Source organism: Helicoverpa armigera, chromosome 23 (assembly GCF_030705265.1).
Source record: "Helicoverpa armigera isolate CAAS_96S chromosome 23, ASM3070526v1, whole genome shotgun sequence".
NCBI classification, from domain to species: Eukaryota; Metazoa; Arthropoda; class Insecta; order Lepidoptera; family Noctuidae; genus Helicoverpa; species Helicoverpa armigera.
In genome coordinates, this window is record NC_087142.1 from 3,414,354 (window position 1) to 3,431,021 (window position 16,668).

General features: G+C 36.3%; 1 protein-coding gene across 10 annotated transcripts in view; it reads right to left on the reverse strand.

The window, feature by feature from the left end:
• Pyd (polychaetoid) overlaps nt 1-16,668 on the reverse strand; it is a 97,425-nt gene that overhangs the window by 54,598 nt on the left and 26,159 nt on the right. For 9 of the 10 annotated variants that reach the window (XM_049837585.2, XM_049837590.2, XM_049837584.2 and 6 more), the window contains exon 3: nt 114-261. In XM_049837585.2, coding sequence (XP_049693542.2) covers nt 114-261 — 148 coding nt within the window. Of the gene's footprint in view, nt 1-113; nt 262-2,472; nt 2,650-16,668 lie in introns of those variants that run through there. The other variant, XM_049837588.2, reaches the window with a different exon arrangement.

Consider the following 16,668-nt stretch of genomic DNA (forward strand, 5'->3'; position numbering starts at 1 on the left):
TCTTCTAACTTCCATTAGTTCTACAACCCTTTGTGGGTCTTGGCCGCCTCTACCATCACCGCGAAGCTTGTCTTTTCCTCCTGTCACATACTTCTAATTTCTAGAATACTTACATCTTCGACGACGGGCTCGACGTACATTTCCACGGTGTTGTTGAGAGGGGGTAGCGGCATCGGCATGGGAGATGCAGCCGCTGATGATCTTCGCGATATGCTGTTGCAGGAACATTGTGACACGGACCGACGGGAACGGGGAGATTCTCTGTGGACAATTAAAGCATCGTAAGGTTTAGCTAATATTATCGGGTGGATTGGATTGGATTGAAGGATTCAGATGAACAGAAGTGCCAAAATAAACTCTGTTAGTTAGTTGGATCCGATTATACTCCGGCCCCTAGTTAGCTGTGCTGATCCTGACAGATTGGAATAATCAAAGGGGAATTAGTGGAGATTGGTAAATGTGTGTCGGATACAGTCCTTTCAAAACTTTTAAAAACAATTCATAACAGACAGTGAAATTAACCACTAGATATCAGATTATATCACTTCCACATTGCAACTTGTACGGTACAGTTTTGTGCATCACTTATTTACTTCCTTGCATTATGTTTATGCAATAGGACTGTTTGTTATGTGCATAATCAATCAAGTACACATCACGGTACACTACATTCCAAGCTTCAATGAATCGGTTTGATCTACATATATACCTAGCTTATTTGTTTTCCGTGGTTTCATCCACTCCGACCAACTCCAGGGTCTCACCTTTATACGTGCAAAATTTAGCAAACTTGCAATTTCCTTGATGATTAAAAAATTACATACACTTACTACATACATTCGTACCTACTTATGAGGTATGTTCCCTTTTTACCGTACTCAAATAAACATTGCCTTCAATTAGCAAAACGGAATGGGCTAGAGTCCTAGGAATACCTTTTACTGAAACATAAATGCTCAACTGTAAATTACTAGCGCCAGTTCTTTCAGTTCTCATTACAGACAAAGATAGGAAAATGCTGAAGTATTTCGTTTGTGTTACTAAAAGAGAACTACTAAAACTTTGTCTGTATGTGTGCATAATTTAGCTTTCATTTGTTGGCTAAGGAAATTCTACATTTTACCTTAACTAGGAATGTGGGAATATTGTTAGGTGATTAACGTTTAATCCTTCTCAGTGTGAGAGGAGGCCTGTGCTCAGCAGTGGGTGGGCAAATGAAAAGGCTGGTGATGGTGATGATAATTTGGAAATATGACTGAAGTGGACTGCTTACTTCTTATATTTCCATATAAATATCTTTTAACATGATGATGTATTCCCAATGAAATAATTCAATAATACATTCGTAAACACCAAGCTATTTCCATTCGTTCTCAACAACAGAATATTAATTACTTAAAATTTTAATAACCCAATGCGGTCACCGACTGCCTGGGAATTGGGTCATGTAGAACAACTGATGCGCATTTATTGTTGTTACCTAGATACATAAACCTACTTATAAGAAAACTAATAGTATTCCAATGATTAATAACAGAGAAATTGAAAAAAACTATACCCTTTTTGTACAGGTGACAGAAGTATTTCCCTTAATAGAAAGACCGGGGAAGACCTAATGCTAGTTTTATGTATAAAAGACCTAAGGCTTGAAACTTTACAGATTTTCATGAAGTTTTACTAACATTGTAGGTAATCTCCAGAAGTACAGTCATAGACAGATTCCAGAAATTCTTTTACAAACAGAATACTTTTCCTTCTTTGCACAAGTGCAGTAGGCTTTAGTATGTTCATTCGAGCGTAAACGGGGTGATAGTACGTCCAATATATTTTAACATATTTTAAAGAATTTACAGATGAATGCTTTTGTAAATCTGGTACTAAACCCTTGTCAGTTTGAAAAGTTTGCACAAATAGAGTTAGTGCAGAGCAGTTAATGGGTCCTTAAACCGGGTTTTGGCACGGAGATTGGCAGTTAACGTGACGAATTGGGAGCTATTACCAACTTACATACGGAACTTAGAATACTACTGCGTCAGTTGTGTCTAGAGGTGGTAAGCGTGAACTTTCAGCTTTTAATCACAGTTTTGGATATTTGCACGACAAATTACCCTCAGTCTAAGTTCTTAACTTTCGGCCTTTGTGCAATATTTCATTTCATTTACTCAAAATAACATTTACATTGTGTAGAGCACACAATACAATATTTGGCACATAGATACATATTTTCAATACCTAGTTGGTATGTGATTCTTTAGAATATATCCTCCTACATAAGTCTTGAAAGAATACTTCCTATTCAAGGTAGTGTTATTGATTTTATGATAAGGTAACTCACCTAGTAAGAATTTAAATAAGAAGAAGTTAATCACAAATCTAGTTAGAGAACCAGTGTAGCGAAAACTATTCAAACAGAGGACAATGGGTTTGGCGTAAATGGGAATAAGCCAGTTTACTTCTAAAACTCTTAGTTACCTTCTGCTTCTCCGACACACGTGGTGCGAGGTCCGTTCACACCTGCACCTGACGGGCACGAAGTACCCCAGCTGGGGCAGAGGCCCAGGTTCCGTGGAGTCGCTGGAGTCACTCCATTCCGGCTGGCTGAATAGCCCCATGTCTAATGCCGACGGCATGGTGGTGATCACTTCACTTTTAGGTTTCACTAGCTTAGTTCTCCTTTTGAAGTGTTAGGAGTTGCTTACTGGTTTATTTGGTTGCTTTTATATTGAGTTTTTTGATAGTTTAGATTTTTGATACTTTGGAAATGAAGGCTTTGGCAGTGCAGTGTTGCAGTCTATTGAACGCCCTTGAGGTAAAGGCACTTTAGTTTTATATTTGAAATTATATACTTCTGTCGTTTCTGTTTTTACTGGCTAACTAGCACATGCCTCAAAATTATTATTTCTTTGAGATGATTCACAAGAAGATAGGACTATATTTTTTACGCGGGCTGGGCTGTAAGGTAGACACATAAATAAGCCCAAAGTGAGCTCCTTGTTGACCGATAAAACGCCGAATTTTATCTAGGTACACGAAGTCAATTTGCTTTTAATTCTTCTGTACAGTAAAAAGATTTAGATGTCTACTTAGAATCTAACGCTGATAACACAATTTTCTATGTCATACAATTTGGAACAGCAGCTAAGCTAGCAGAAAGTCTCTCTGTCCCATTAACATTAAATTAGGTAGCACTCACAGGCTTCACTAATTGCACTATACGACATTTTGAACCACGTGTTAAGAACTTCAGTATTACATAAAACACGTCTTACACGTCCTGAAGTGAGAATTTCAGTGACCGATGCCAAGTTAGTGTACAAACAAAATGATTATAGATAAGGGTGTGACGCGGCGTCGCTCACAATTAGATCCAAATTAAATAGTAAATGATATGACAAGATTAGATAATTTGTTGTAATAAAGTGTTTTTGGGTTAGCACGTATCCGCTGAAATTGGAACGCCAAGCCCAAAGTTATCGACGGTAGCCCGAAAAAATATTATGAGGGCTAGATTATTTTATCAATTACAACTTTCTATAATCATAAACCTGTACCATATTGATAAAGGAATAGTAGCAAATTGGACAGTAAAAAAATTACTGCTTAGTTTGAATAATAGACTTACTTATAACTTATGCAAGATTTGTTGTTTTATCGTATATTGACCTCTTTGTTTCACTCTTCGAACTTAAGAAAAACCATTTGATACTCTTACGCAGAGTCGCACCATTTCACAACATAACCAAACCATAACCAACCGTGGAATGGCCACCCATTAGTCAAATCGGCGATTTGACAACTGAAAATGGTTCGTTTATCTTTATTTATAATTAAATGGTGCAATTCAACGTTAATATTAGAATCGATACTCAGACTTGAATCTCGACTTCAGGATTAAATTCTACAGATCAAACGGCTTCAACTACTTTAGTACCGTAAGTACCGTTCAAACAAAGTTTGTCAATACTGGAAACATTACCGTTCAACATACGTATGTATATGAAAAATTATACGAGAGTTCTCAAATGCAGAGACGTGATTCAAGAATGCACCTGTGATGCGAAACATTCCAACTTCTGAAGAGGAACAAATATTTGTTAAATGCATCATCGAGATGTACCGAAACGCTTTATTTACATTTCTTCACCTACCACTTAACTGCTATATACTGCTTATACTGCTGCACAGTGCGCCCATGAATATTTTTGGATGAGCTGCTTATGTAAACGTGTAACTTAAGTATGTAGGCTGACTCAAGAATTTCTACTGAAATATATAGTTTGGTAGTGTCAAGTGTTCACGCTAATTGTATTACTAAAATGTTATGCTTGCATTAAATAAATCTGCGGTACAGTTTTACGATACTGGATTATGTAACAACTTTTGGAGGGGACGAAAAAATCCAGTGATTTATAAATAACATTTAAGTATTCGAGCGCATTTGTCTTAGAGGGATTCTCAAGAGGCAAAGTTTTCCCAATTCAGGAAAGCTTTAGCAGTAGAATCTTGGTCAAATACAGCAAAATTATCCAAACATGTGTCCAAACTATGCATCACAACGACTCTCTAAGATTACAAAGACCCATTATTGCCACCAAAACCAAGAGAATACTTCCGAAATCGCCTATTATTTCTCCCTCTCCTATGTTTTGTCTATAATCTATTATTCTATGGCCATTTCTTTAGCCCAGCAGCTGCCAACCTTTGTTTTTAAACAAATAAAGCTGTAGCCGGCTCGGGTTTCGTCAAAACCCACCGGGCATCAAAACGTGAGGGCACGCGCATTCCTCGGCAAACGATAGGTTTTTTTCTAGTACTTTTTTGGGATCGTGACTCACAAAGGGACCGATGTAATGTAATTATGATTGGACATTAAAATCTTTTTTTGGGCAGAGATTGTTGAATGTAGCCGTCGTAGAATTGACGTAAGTGAATGGAATAGCTAATGTACCCAAAATAAAAAGACGAGAGTATTTTGTATTTTTTACCATCTTCGCAACGACTAGTTAGGGTAACAATTGCCGCTATGCTTGCTGTAAAAAGTTTTAATATAAAGGCTGGTTTGAAGGCACACGTAATGCAGGTCATAACACCTGCATCTCCTTGGCCCAACGACTTTTAAGGCTCTACATACAATGACCGGAATTTAAGTTGTTGTTTCCAATTTATATCGAGGGATTATTCATTCCACCTTAGCCTTATACGAGTATTAACCTTCCTGAAAGAAATTAAATAATATTGTGAGGTCATTAATATGGACGAGAGTCCATACCAGGGATATTCAGGGGCACAATATCCCTGCTATAGTAGTGGTAGATAGTGATACTAGACTAGAGACCTACCTTTAGATCGTTCATGGAATTCCAGCAGTCAATACCTATATGGGCTATACAAAGTGCATTCAATTTTCATCTTTCAACAACTCTAAACACTTCCTTTCAGCCCGGAATCGGCCATTTATCACACAAAACTAATGGTTCAACTTCAACTTCCAAATAGAAACGTCTTTGACCGCGAACAAACAGACAGACATGTCTCCATTCATTAGTATGTCTTGGGACATACAAACGTGCACTCATACAATTCATAGTAAATCATCGTCGAAGCTTTTAGTTTAACACGAGCGAGTACAGTCCCACACATAAGTGATAGAATTAATTATGAGAACGTTGGTGTGTAGCACAGGTGATTTTGTGAGTCACGAATGAATTGGTAATGTGGAATATTCATTCTGACCGTTGTAACTATGTGTACTTAGTCAAAAGTCGAAGGAATGTAATTAGAATTAAGTGGCAGGGTATTGTGGACATTTAATTGGTCATAGGTCTTCTTCTTTACTATTATTATAACGGAAATATGTTTTAATGAAATAAAGTAATCGTGATAAAGTTTTTAATAAAGGAACCTGAGAATTTTCTCATAACTCTTAAACGTTAAACTTTTGCTCCATATTTTTATTTTTTCATGGGCTTCACAGCATTTTACAGCTTAGAATTATGAGCGTACCTATAAAACTTTCTTTACTCTTTCAAGCAAAAACAACCCAACGGATTTTCCCAAAAAGAGACCACAGTCTATACTGGAGTCTACTTTACATTTTACCTTAAAAATGTAAACACAAAATAATATCATAAAGAAAACCGTGAGAAACTGCAATAAGTACATACAAATCTATCAATACATTCGTTCACATCTCTTCTAGCATTGGACAATCCTCAATACTATTTGTCGCAACGTCTAGACATTTGTATGCGGTGGCCGTAGTTCCTGTGAGCCAACCACTTAGAATAGCAGACACATTGAAAGCATTTTAAACTTGGACTTGTCACGCTTCCTTTTGAGTGAAGAAAGTTTTTGTCAATATGTAATATGGTTAGGAGTTTTGAGTGCATGCATTTGGTGAATACGATTTGGTGGCGCCTGCTAAATTACTAACTACGCCTTCCATGAATGAGTCTCGGAATGACGCGAACGTTGCAAGGAGTACAGAAATTCAAATCATTTCTTTATGACTGTGTCTAACTTTTGACGTTGTAATGGGCCGTAATTGTTAAGTTCCTAATAACAATATGAAATAAAAGCAATAACTTTACGAGTTGCTATTTAAGGCCGATGGTTTGGCGCTTTAAAAATGCACAAAGACGCTGCTTTTCAGAAGTTTCCTTACAAAAACTGGTCTTCCTACTTGTGGTATCAGACTGCATGCAGGAGCAACATTTTTAGGACTTAATGTTACCTTAGGACCTTTATTATTTAAATCAACAACTGTGGCCCATTGTATTTAATTTGCTGCTATAGTGCCCGTGTTGAATGACCTAGTTTTAATAAAGCAACCAAACTAGTTGTAAACAATACTTGGGTACTTAATGTTTCTTACTTCATCGCGAACTTTAAGACTGTGATGGTGAAAGAGTGATTAGAACTTCTAGCATATGTAAGCTAGTAAAACTTAACGTAGTAGATATGGAGTTCAATGTAGGCATGTCGATTTCGTATTGTCTTAAATAAATGTTAATGCGAGACAGTCACAATAAAAATAATAAGGGCTTATAGAAGAGAAATCCTAAGCAAGGCGCGTAGTGTCGATAAAAACTGCATTAATTTCACTTAAAAGTTTCGCACTCCATTCATAGCTATCTCGCACTCTACTCTTAAACCATATGTACTCTAAAACAATAGGACCTCAGAGTTCTCAAAATGAAGCGTCAGATGAGTGTCGAGTCTGTGTGAGGTCCAAAAAAATAAACATCAGTCATCGTGAAAGCGTGGGCGATGTTTAGAATCTCATGTTTTGCTCTGAGCCATCCTTGTGGCTTTTTGTATAGTCACATTAACGTGTTCGAGTTTCCTTAAAGGGTTTTGCTATGCTGTTTGATTTATAGATAAGCTAGATTGAGAAGGTGGTTGGAAGATCGATGGATTTATTTAAAAAAACGCGTCTCCTGACATCACGAGGTAGGTATTGCCTACTAGCAACTGGGCTTCGCGTATCCCTCTAGCTAGCTAGCTCTACAGGAATTCCTCTACTCTTGTCCCGATCGACATGCACATCAGAAGACTTTATTTTGTTATACTTATGTAGCTGTACTATAGATGAGATAGGAAGATCAGCTTTGAGCTTAGAATCCTTCCCTAGGTCTTCTTTCTCAATTTTACGCCATTGGAATATTTCTCGGGAGCCCATTGCTAAGGTATATAATTTCATTATCTGTGACGAAAAATACTGGTGTTGGGTTATCCGTTGAACCTTAAACAATTCGTATCGAACCACATTACAAGTCGCTTGATATCGTAATATGATTTGGAAATAGTTTATGATAGATGGCATAGAGGCCTAAAAGAGAAAAAAATGCTAAAATTATTAGGACACTAAAGACGTTTTTTGTTTTTGTTGCAACCTGCATGTTGCGTTATAGGTACTTTATCTAGCTGAAAAAGTTCTAATTGATTGTATCAATCATTTCGTGAGATAATATAAAGTAGGTATATAGAAAGATAAAAAAATACATATTTACTTATATGGCTTTATCTGAACTCTTATTTGGCAAGTTATATCTAACAAGATGCTTAGCATTCAGTAGTCGTCTAGATATTATCTTATGTTTTAACATCTGCCAAAATTGCCGCTGTATTCAATTATTACTACGTGCTTCAGTTTTTGGGTTATTTTTGGAATACTAAATTAGTGGTACTTGAGTACACTACACGCGTTAAAATTTTTTTACATCTTATTAGATTATGTTTATTGAATTTGTGATTTCTGTATCTTGTGTGATCATAGCATAATTTTTTCAATACTCCGAAAGATTCACTGCACTGGCCTTATTTCGACTGGGCACAGCATCTGACATTACTAAATTGATACTAACTTAAGCAGTAGTTCTACCATAATTACTTCTCTATCCGTCGAAAACTTTTTATGAAAGAAAGTTTTCTATGGACAGATATTATTTTTACTAATGCTAATTACAATGAGACAGGCAAATCCTTGATTACATAACAATCAACGCAACATGAAAACAACATAAAGAAAAAACAATAGCGTGGGTTTGTAAACGGACACAAAATTAAAATGTCCGATGTAATTGCTTCGTCTACAACTTGATGGAGATCGCACAAATTATGTAAATTGTAGACACGAACTACACGACACGTTTGTTTAGATTATAACGTTACTGACGGGCATCGTGAATAGTTGGATAATAGTACCAAGTTTGGATGTTCTCTCATGAAATATTAGGATCTATTCTGCTCATAAATTACATGGTTACATAGAAAAGGGCATAATCTATCAATAGACATTGTTACAATTTGTCAATAGGATAAATCTATCGGCATTTACCTCATTCTGAACGAACAAAGAACTTAAAGCAACATAGTTTCATTTATAACTCTATAAATTCGTTCACGAACGTTTGTCGCTTCAATTCCACCACACATAGGCCTACACGTTGAACTTTGTTTCCAATTCTTAAACTCAATAACCCTCACTTTGTTAACAGATTGACAAACTTCTTCTGCGTTTAAATAAACTCTTATTACTAGGACCATAAGATTGGAATTATCCAGTTTTAGCTGCAGGGGTTTCTGGTGAGTAGATGATTCATCGAACATTGTCTTGTACCACGGCGACTCTTTGGCAATTGCTATTGTAGGACAGTTGCAGTCCGACTGCCCTCTCTAATGAATGTACATGCATTTTGTATAGGACTTAAGCTTTCAGGGACATGTTGAGAAAGCTGATCGTGAGCAAATGTGTTCAACGCAAATTAGCTGGCATAATAAGCTTTTGTATGATCGACGTCTTGCATAGAAGTAGGAAATCTTTCGGATTCTACAGTTTGACGATGCTTCGGAACTATGACATATCTACAACCTTTAGTTGAGAGTTCTAGTGTGCTTCTGGTTTTAATATGCTCGTCTATTTTTAAACTGCTTCCAGGAAATAAAACCAAATTGACGACACCATTGATTTATAGCTAGCGTTACTATTTTTAAGATTCGAAGCGTCCTAAACGCTTCTTCTAAATCCGAACACACAATTTTCGGTCAACTTAGGTATTTGTTCCAAAAAAGGGCGGCTGTTTGGAATCTCCAGTAGGCGTATAAGCACTTAATTGCATCGATGTAAGATACTGGCGATAAAATCCGACGGTAATTTTACGTCGTACATGTATTTTTCATCCCACATGTGCCTTGATCTGCTATCAAGCGTTCGATTACTCACCGAATTATTCTGAGGCACAAAAAAAGATGTGTCGTCAGCCACCTCTAAAAGTAGGTGCAGTTTTTTTGACTCATTTTTTAACAGTATCGATAAGCAAAAAAACTGTAGTACTTGCGTATTATTTGGCAACGTGTTATAACAATTTTTCGTCAACTTGGATGTTTTGCATGTGTACGATTGCACGATTTGTAAGAATGAAAGAAAAATGAGACTGAATTTTGGCAAGCGAGTGTATGCTAAAGATAAGTTTTGTTTGTTGCGTTTTATGCAAGTAAACTCTTAGCATACATTTGTGAGCGAAAATATTGTTTTGCTTTCTGAAAGCCGGCGAAAAACAAGGAAATTTTTCATATCTTTCGGAAAATTAAAGACTGTGCAAATTGTGAATGCAAAGTAGCATTATTGTTCTAACACAGAAAACATATGGAGATAAGCTACCCAAAAGAGTACACAAAACATTTCTCGAATCCTGTAATTGGAAACAACAGGAACATAAGTACAATATGGCCTGGTACGTGACCAACTATTCGCTCGTTACCTCTTTTTTTGAGCCATAGCTAAGTCGGCTCAGCTTTTTTAGACGAATTTCGAGCCAGACGTGTGGGTCATTACTAAAAAGGTTTTTGTCCGATATCCCCTTTGAATTCTCAGTTTTTGGAATTTGTGGGAAGTTTAAAATAGAACGCCTTTTGCAGACTAGGTAAAGTGGACATTCGTACATGTTTTTAATATTTGTATTGTGAAATTAGAAAATTATAGTTCGGCCGTTCAGAGAATGCGTTCCTGACACCTATCAGTTAGTCAGGACTAGTGATGGGCACAACATAACACTGAGTTCGTTACCGTTCCCCCAAAATAAACCGCCGCATTATTTTAAGATTATTTTCGTTTTAAATTGGCGGAATCATTTAAAATTTATATTTTAGTTATTTAAGTGGAAACCAAAAAAAGGTAATATTCATATAATAAAATCGTTTTATTTATTCTTTGTTACAAAGTTACAATCTGTATTTCTATGCAATAAAGTAAGTACATTGAATTGAATGTGCGTACAGAATGTTAATCAGACTCCGATTCGCTTGAGGAGGTGGTGTCTTCATCATCATCTTCGCCTACGTGTATATTACGTGTATATTAGGTATTATCAATAACAGAATCAATCCTGATATCTCGGTCAAAATCTTCCAAAATCAGGTTTTTAGAGCTCTACCTCACTGGGACGCCATGGCGACGTCGCCAGCGGCACAGGTCTGGCTACTTCTGGCATCCAAATGTCGCCAAGTCGAGTGGCCATGGCGTCTCGACAGTCAATTGTTTACGTCGTCGCTCAAGAAATTGCAAGCTGACTGGCGACCACATTGGCGACTGTGTGAGGGAGGTGCGCTTTACCGTGTACATTATAGTGGCTACTGTGGCCACGTCGCCAAGTTGCCACGGTAGCCAGAAGCCACATAGGGAACTGTAGCTCGTGGCCACGCCTCCAATTTGGCGACGTTACCAAACCGTCGCCAAGTGAGTTAGGTTCCATACATTTCAATACTAACTGCTTGGATACGTAGCCGGCGACGTCGCCATTGGCGTCCTAATGAGGCAGGGCACTTAGTCTTAGCGCACGAAACGACAACAAATGACTATTTAGCGTCACAAAATGACGGCCCATGATGCCATTTGGGGTTACCATTTTCAACCTAAATATAAAATGCTACTTTCTTTCGCGCGTTCAGTTTGATAATAGTTTTATTTTTATATTTCATAAAAGTTATCCTATAGTCCATTATTTTCAAATTCTTAAAAAGAAAAACAAAACGTATTATTTTATATTATAAGTATAACTGTATAAGAACCATCAACCAGAACAGATTACGATACTTGCCTGTTATTTTTAGCACAGCACTACAAATATAAAGCGCTGACATAACCTTGTAATAGCGCAGTATAGATTTAGAAAAATATTGTTTACCAAGTTATTTGACACTCAATTTGGCACAAAATTACAACATTCATTGATTATTATTGATATAATAATGTTGTTTTAATGCTCAACAATTGTTAAAACGATAAACAACCAGCAAAAATATTTTTATCGTACTGCAACGCCATTACAAAGTTACGTCGTCAGTTCAATCGCGATGTGTCAGAAACGCATTCTCTGAGCGGCCGAACTATAGTGTTGCGTTAAGGATCCATTTAACACAATTTTTATATATTTTAATCTTCACGATCTCAAAAGCAATCCTTTCGGCTTTTATCGCATGTGCTATCTATAGAAGTACACTGTGGCTTGTCTCAAAGTGAGCCCCGGGTCATTGTATTAACGTTATTGTTTACAAAACTGACAACTTGAGAAGCATTACTCATATTCGCTAACCCTTTAACTAACAATAAGTGTTTCTTTAAGAGGGTCGTTTAAGAAAGGGGATTGGTCGTACCCTGGTCTATCTAATATTATTTTTTATTTATTTTTGCGAGATAGATTTGCACTAACATTGAATTCATTCACATTTTGACTACCTATGTACCTATACCTAAAGAGATTTAGTCATTGCTCATGACTGTTTCTAAAAAAAACGGTAATGAGTTTCGGTTTATTCTACGAAAATACGCCGTACCAAAATGAAATGCAAAATCTTTAAATAGTTATATTATTGTTTTGTTTGCCATTCTAAAGTGTATTGAACTGTAAATACAGTCGAACATTTTGTTAGATCATTGTTTTTCTAAGTATCTGTTAGCTGCCAAAAAACTATTAAGACGAGTTATTTCTTTACGTTCGAAAATATTTCACGGATTGCGACATGGGGTGACGATGTTTATGATTTCATGATATTTAAGTAGCGTAAAATCTGTTTTTCTACTTTATTTATTATTTCCTGAAAAATATTCTATGATTTTCATAATTTCTTTACCGTTTTACAAGCTTAAGAGATTTTTGGAATAATTGCTTATTTTGGGAAACGGAAATTGACTAACGTAGGTACTGCGTTGAGTCATTTATGTTTTCAGTTTATATTAAGGAGCTGTCACACTATTTCACATTACTAGAGCATCGGCTAAGGGGGACACTTGTGTATTTTTAGTTTGTCTGACATATCAGGGTAAAGCTTAGTCGATTTTCTGTGTTTAGTCGAATAGGATGGATTCAATTACGGAGCTGTCTCGCCTAAATTCTTAATGTCTTACTTACTCGAAGAGCTAGTGAAAAACTATGTATTTTGAAAGGTGATGTATTTTGAAAGTTGAATAATTTTTTTTTAAGGGATCATAAAATTTTCTCACCTTCTTAGATTATTATGCTACTGTTTGCCAAGTATTAGTACCTTAGTATGCACTCATGCGAGGTGTCTAAAAATAGTTTTTTTTTTGTCTGATTATAAGTTATTCACTTCTACCGTAAAAACGAAGCCCTACTAATTTTCATAACGAGCAACAATGACGTCATTAATTTGTTTTGTTTTGAACACAAGACCTTAAGATAATGAAGTAATTAGGCTCCGTAGACGTAATTTACATCTGCAAATCATATTATGACAATATACTGTAGGAGTTAATAAATTAATATTACTCCTACAACATTAACTTAATACAAAGATCATTGGATACGCAAAGGTTACCTGGTAGCAACTACAGTAAAAGTTTGAAGGTTATTTTAGTTCAACATAAATAAACACGATTGTATTATTAGAGGCAAGACAAAGTTTACTTTCAAATTCTATTTAAATTATATCTTTAAAAAAACATTTGAAATCTTGTTATGTCTATGGCTTTAATAGATTTATGAAGTTTCTTTTTAATTAACGCGTTCCTCGTTCCTTTACGTTGCGTAAAAGAAGTGAGATTAAAACAGAATTTATTGCTTGTTAAATGTAACAAAAGAGTTTTAATTAAAATAGAAAACGTTGTTAAACACATTCACCTAAGTTTATTTAACCTAGCTAGGTAAGGTATTATCTAAGCCTAGTACCAACCTACGTTTTTAATTTAAGAATATTTTCAGACCAAGAATATCTACCTGCCTACACGATGAGTTATTAGGAACGTGTCTACCTACATTATTTATTATAAGGTAAGTAGACTTGATTGCAGAATTTAGTACCACAATTTTATCAACATTACATAGTCCAAAATCATGGAGAATGCCCATAGAATTGCGAATCAACCGTAGATTAATCAAATTATTCCCATCACTAATGTCAGTTAACTGAAGTGACAGATGTCAATGTCAAACTTTTTCTCTTAACCCGGGGTTCGCAGAAGCATACCGTCTAAAACTGAATTATCCAATGCCCCAGTTTCAATTGCATTAAATATTTCTTGAGTTTACTTAGCTTAGCTCGATCCCGGATTCCCAGTGCTAAAATAACTAACTATTGATCCCAGAAGACGAGTTTGAATTGCAAAGAGGATTTATCTATGTAGTTAGTATGATGCTAGCCTCCGACCTACTAAGACATTCAGTGACGTAAGCTTCCTCGCTACCTGTGCCAAGTTTTATCATAAGCTATTGTTCTCAGACTTCATTAAGTTTACCGCAAACAAACAAATAGATTGAACCTATTCAGTTTATCTACCATCTTCGTTAAGTTAGTGATGTTCGACTTTAGTTTAATTAGTCGATTCTTGTAAAATATCGATTACAACTGTATCTTTATGGTTTATCGGATACTACTAATTTGTCTATTCATTCCTCATTCGCTTTTCAAATTTGAATTGTCATTATTATAACTGCCAGTCGTTTCACTGTATGCACCCGCATAAGCAGCGTAATATAAATCTTCACAATTGATAAGAACAAAATGTTAGTCTGTATTGATGCCTGTCCGTCCGTTTATCTCGATCGCAATAAAACTTTATTGTCTTGTTATCAATGTCAACCATCAATCAGGGATGAAATTTGTTCGATACTATACCTTATCCCGTCACTAATAAAGATCTATTTTGGGTACATTTTCGGGGGAGCAATGAATCTATAGCGTTCAAGGCCCTCTGTGGCCCCATGGCTACCATTAATAAAGATTTTAGCCGTAATAGGAAATCTGTTAGACTTCGCACTTGAGCGCAGGTAAAGTTTATTTTGTCAATTACTATGGTTTCATTTCCAAGGAGCAATATCTGATTTGTTTCCTCAGATAGAAAATTGCACTCAAACATTGAATCTGAGTCTCCTCTACCATCATGAACCAAAATTGTAATCGCTTCATCGTCTCTCAGTCTAGTCATCGTAAAAATTCTACTCTCAAATCATTCTTAATACTTCCACCGAGCTCGTTCAAATTGGTAATAAGAGCAAGCTCTCAAATTCACTCAGTCATAATTCATCTATCAAGCACACCTGAACGATTGCACTTAAAAAGTAATCGATGAGGATTGAATTTCGATCGGATATTGCACATGTAAATCCGATCTCGTCGCTTCACTCGCTTAATCAGTTCACTCTGAACGGAATGAACGAACATTTGAATAAGCTACCGCTACCGAGTAATCTGGTTAATGGAAAGTACTCCTGTGGAACTGAACAATAACTTCATTATGTGAATGTTGGGACTTTCTTACTTAGGCCTAAGTTTAATAAGTAGTCCTTCGTACAAGTTGTGGCAGTATTGTCATGTGAGGATAGTTCTTGATATGTTCTGTTCATACAATTCTCGTATGCGTCCTTTTTGCTTTGAGTGTCGAGATAATTGAAACTTGTCGTATACCAGGTTGCTGACCTACTTCGTTCTTTGTTTGCACGATAAAGGCTGCAGGAATTCAATAACTTCATAAAGTCGAAGCTTAGCGACTATAAAACAATTGTACGATCTGCAATAACGTTTGCAACATCAATGAACCGCAGACAATCCTTCAATCAACGCTTTAGTTAGAAGATTAGACGTTGTACTTACGACGTCTACGTACACATAACAACATAGTACTAGTCTGTCAACCATGTAGGTTGTATGAATCAGCGATTCAAACCGGCCACTACGTGTGCCAAGCGTGAACACGCTGTCTGGCTGTAAAAAAAACAAATACGAGTATATCTGCTTACAAACACGTGGATGATTTGGTTACGAATGAAGATTCAACGTGAAAATAATCAGGTTTCAATTTTAAGTAGCACGTTTGATAGTACTTAATAAGCTGAGAACGTCAGCGAAATTCGATAACAGTAATCCGCTTTAATAATATGCAATGTTTGTAAAATCCATTACATTTAAGCTACTTTATAGATTTTTCTATCTAACATTCCCCCTCATAGTACCAGAGTCAGGATTAGTGTCCTGTGTATCTAAATTAAACTTGATTGATGAAACGTGTTGTATCTATCTATTCATCATAGATGACCTGATAAACAAACGTAGGTGTAAAAGAAAATACTATTACCTATACAATCTCCAAAATCCCACACAACAGTCCATTCGTCAAGCCAAAAATAGTCACACAAAGTAAATCCCAAGTCTCCAGCTGCCTCGAAATTAAGACAGTGGACAGCACTCTATCTAGCCGTGACAGTTGTATGTCCAATGAAAAAATGGCGTGTTTTAGCTCTGTTGTTGTAGTGGACGTGGTTTGTGACGTCACAAGACAGACCAATTTTTAGGGACGATGTGATCCCCGACGCCTACGCAGTCGGAGACCGATCTGAGTGTAGGGTTGGCATAGGTATGTGATGATAGATAAATCAATGTTGTGGTTGCTATTGAATATTATGTGCCGTAGACACTGAAGAAGTTAACTCATATTTGAACTTGGGACTTCGAGGTTGGATGTCACTAACTCATTACTTATTCAATTTTTAAATACGTTGCCTGCATCACATAAGTAGAAAAACTAGCATACCTACATATTTGAAAATGGGACAAACAAACACATAACAGCAATGGAAATCCCACGATAAAAGAACTGTCAAGTTGACAGCCCTGCCGCCATGTTTTGCAGATCTATATCCGTTGGTTGTCGTGTCT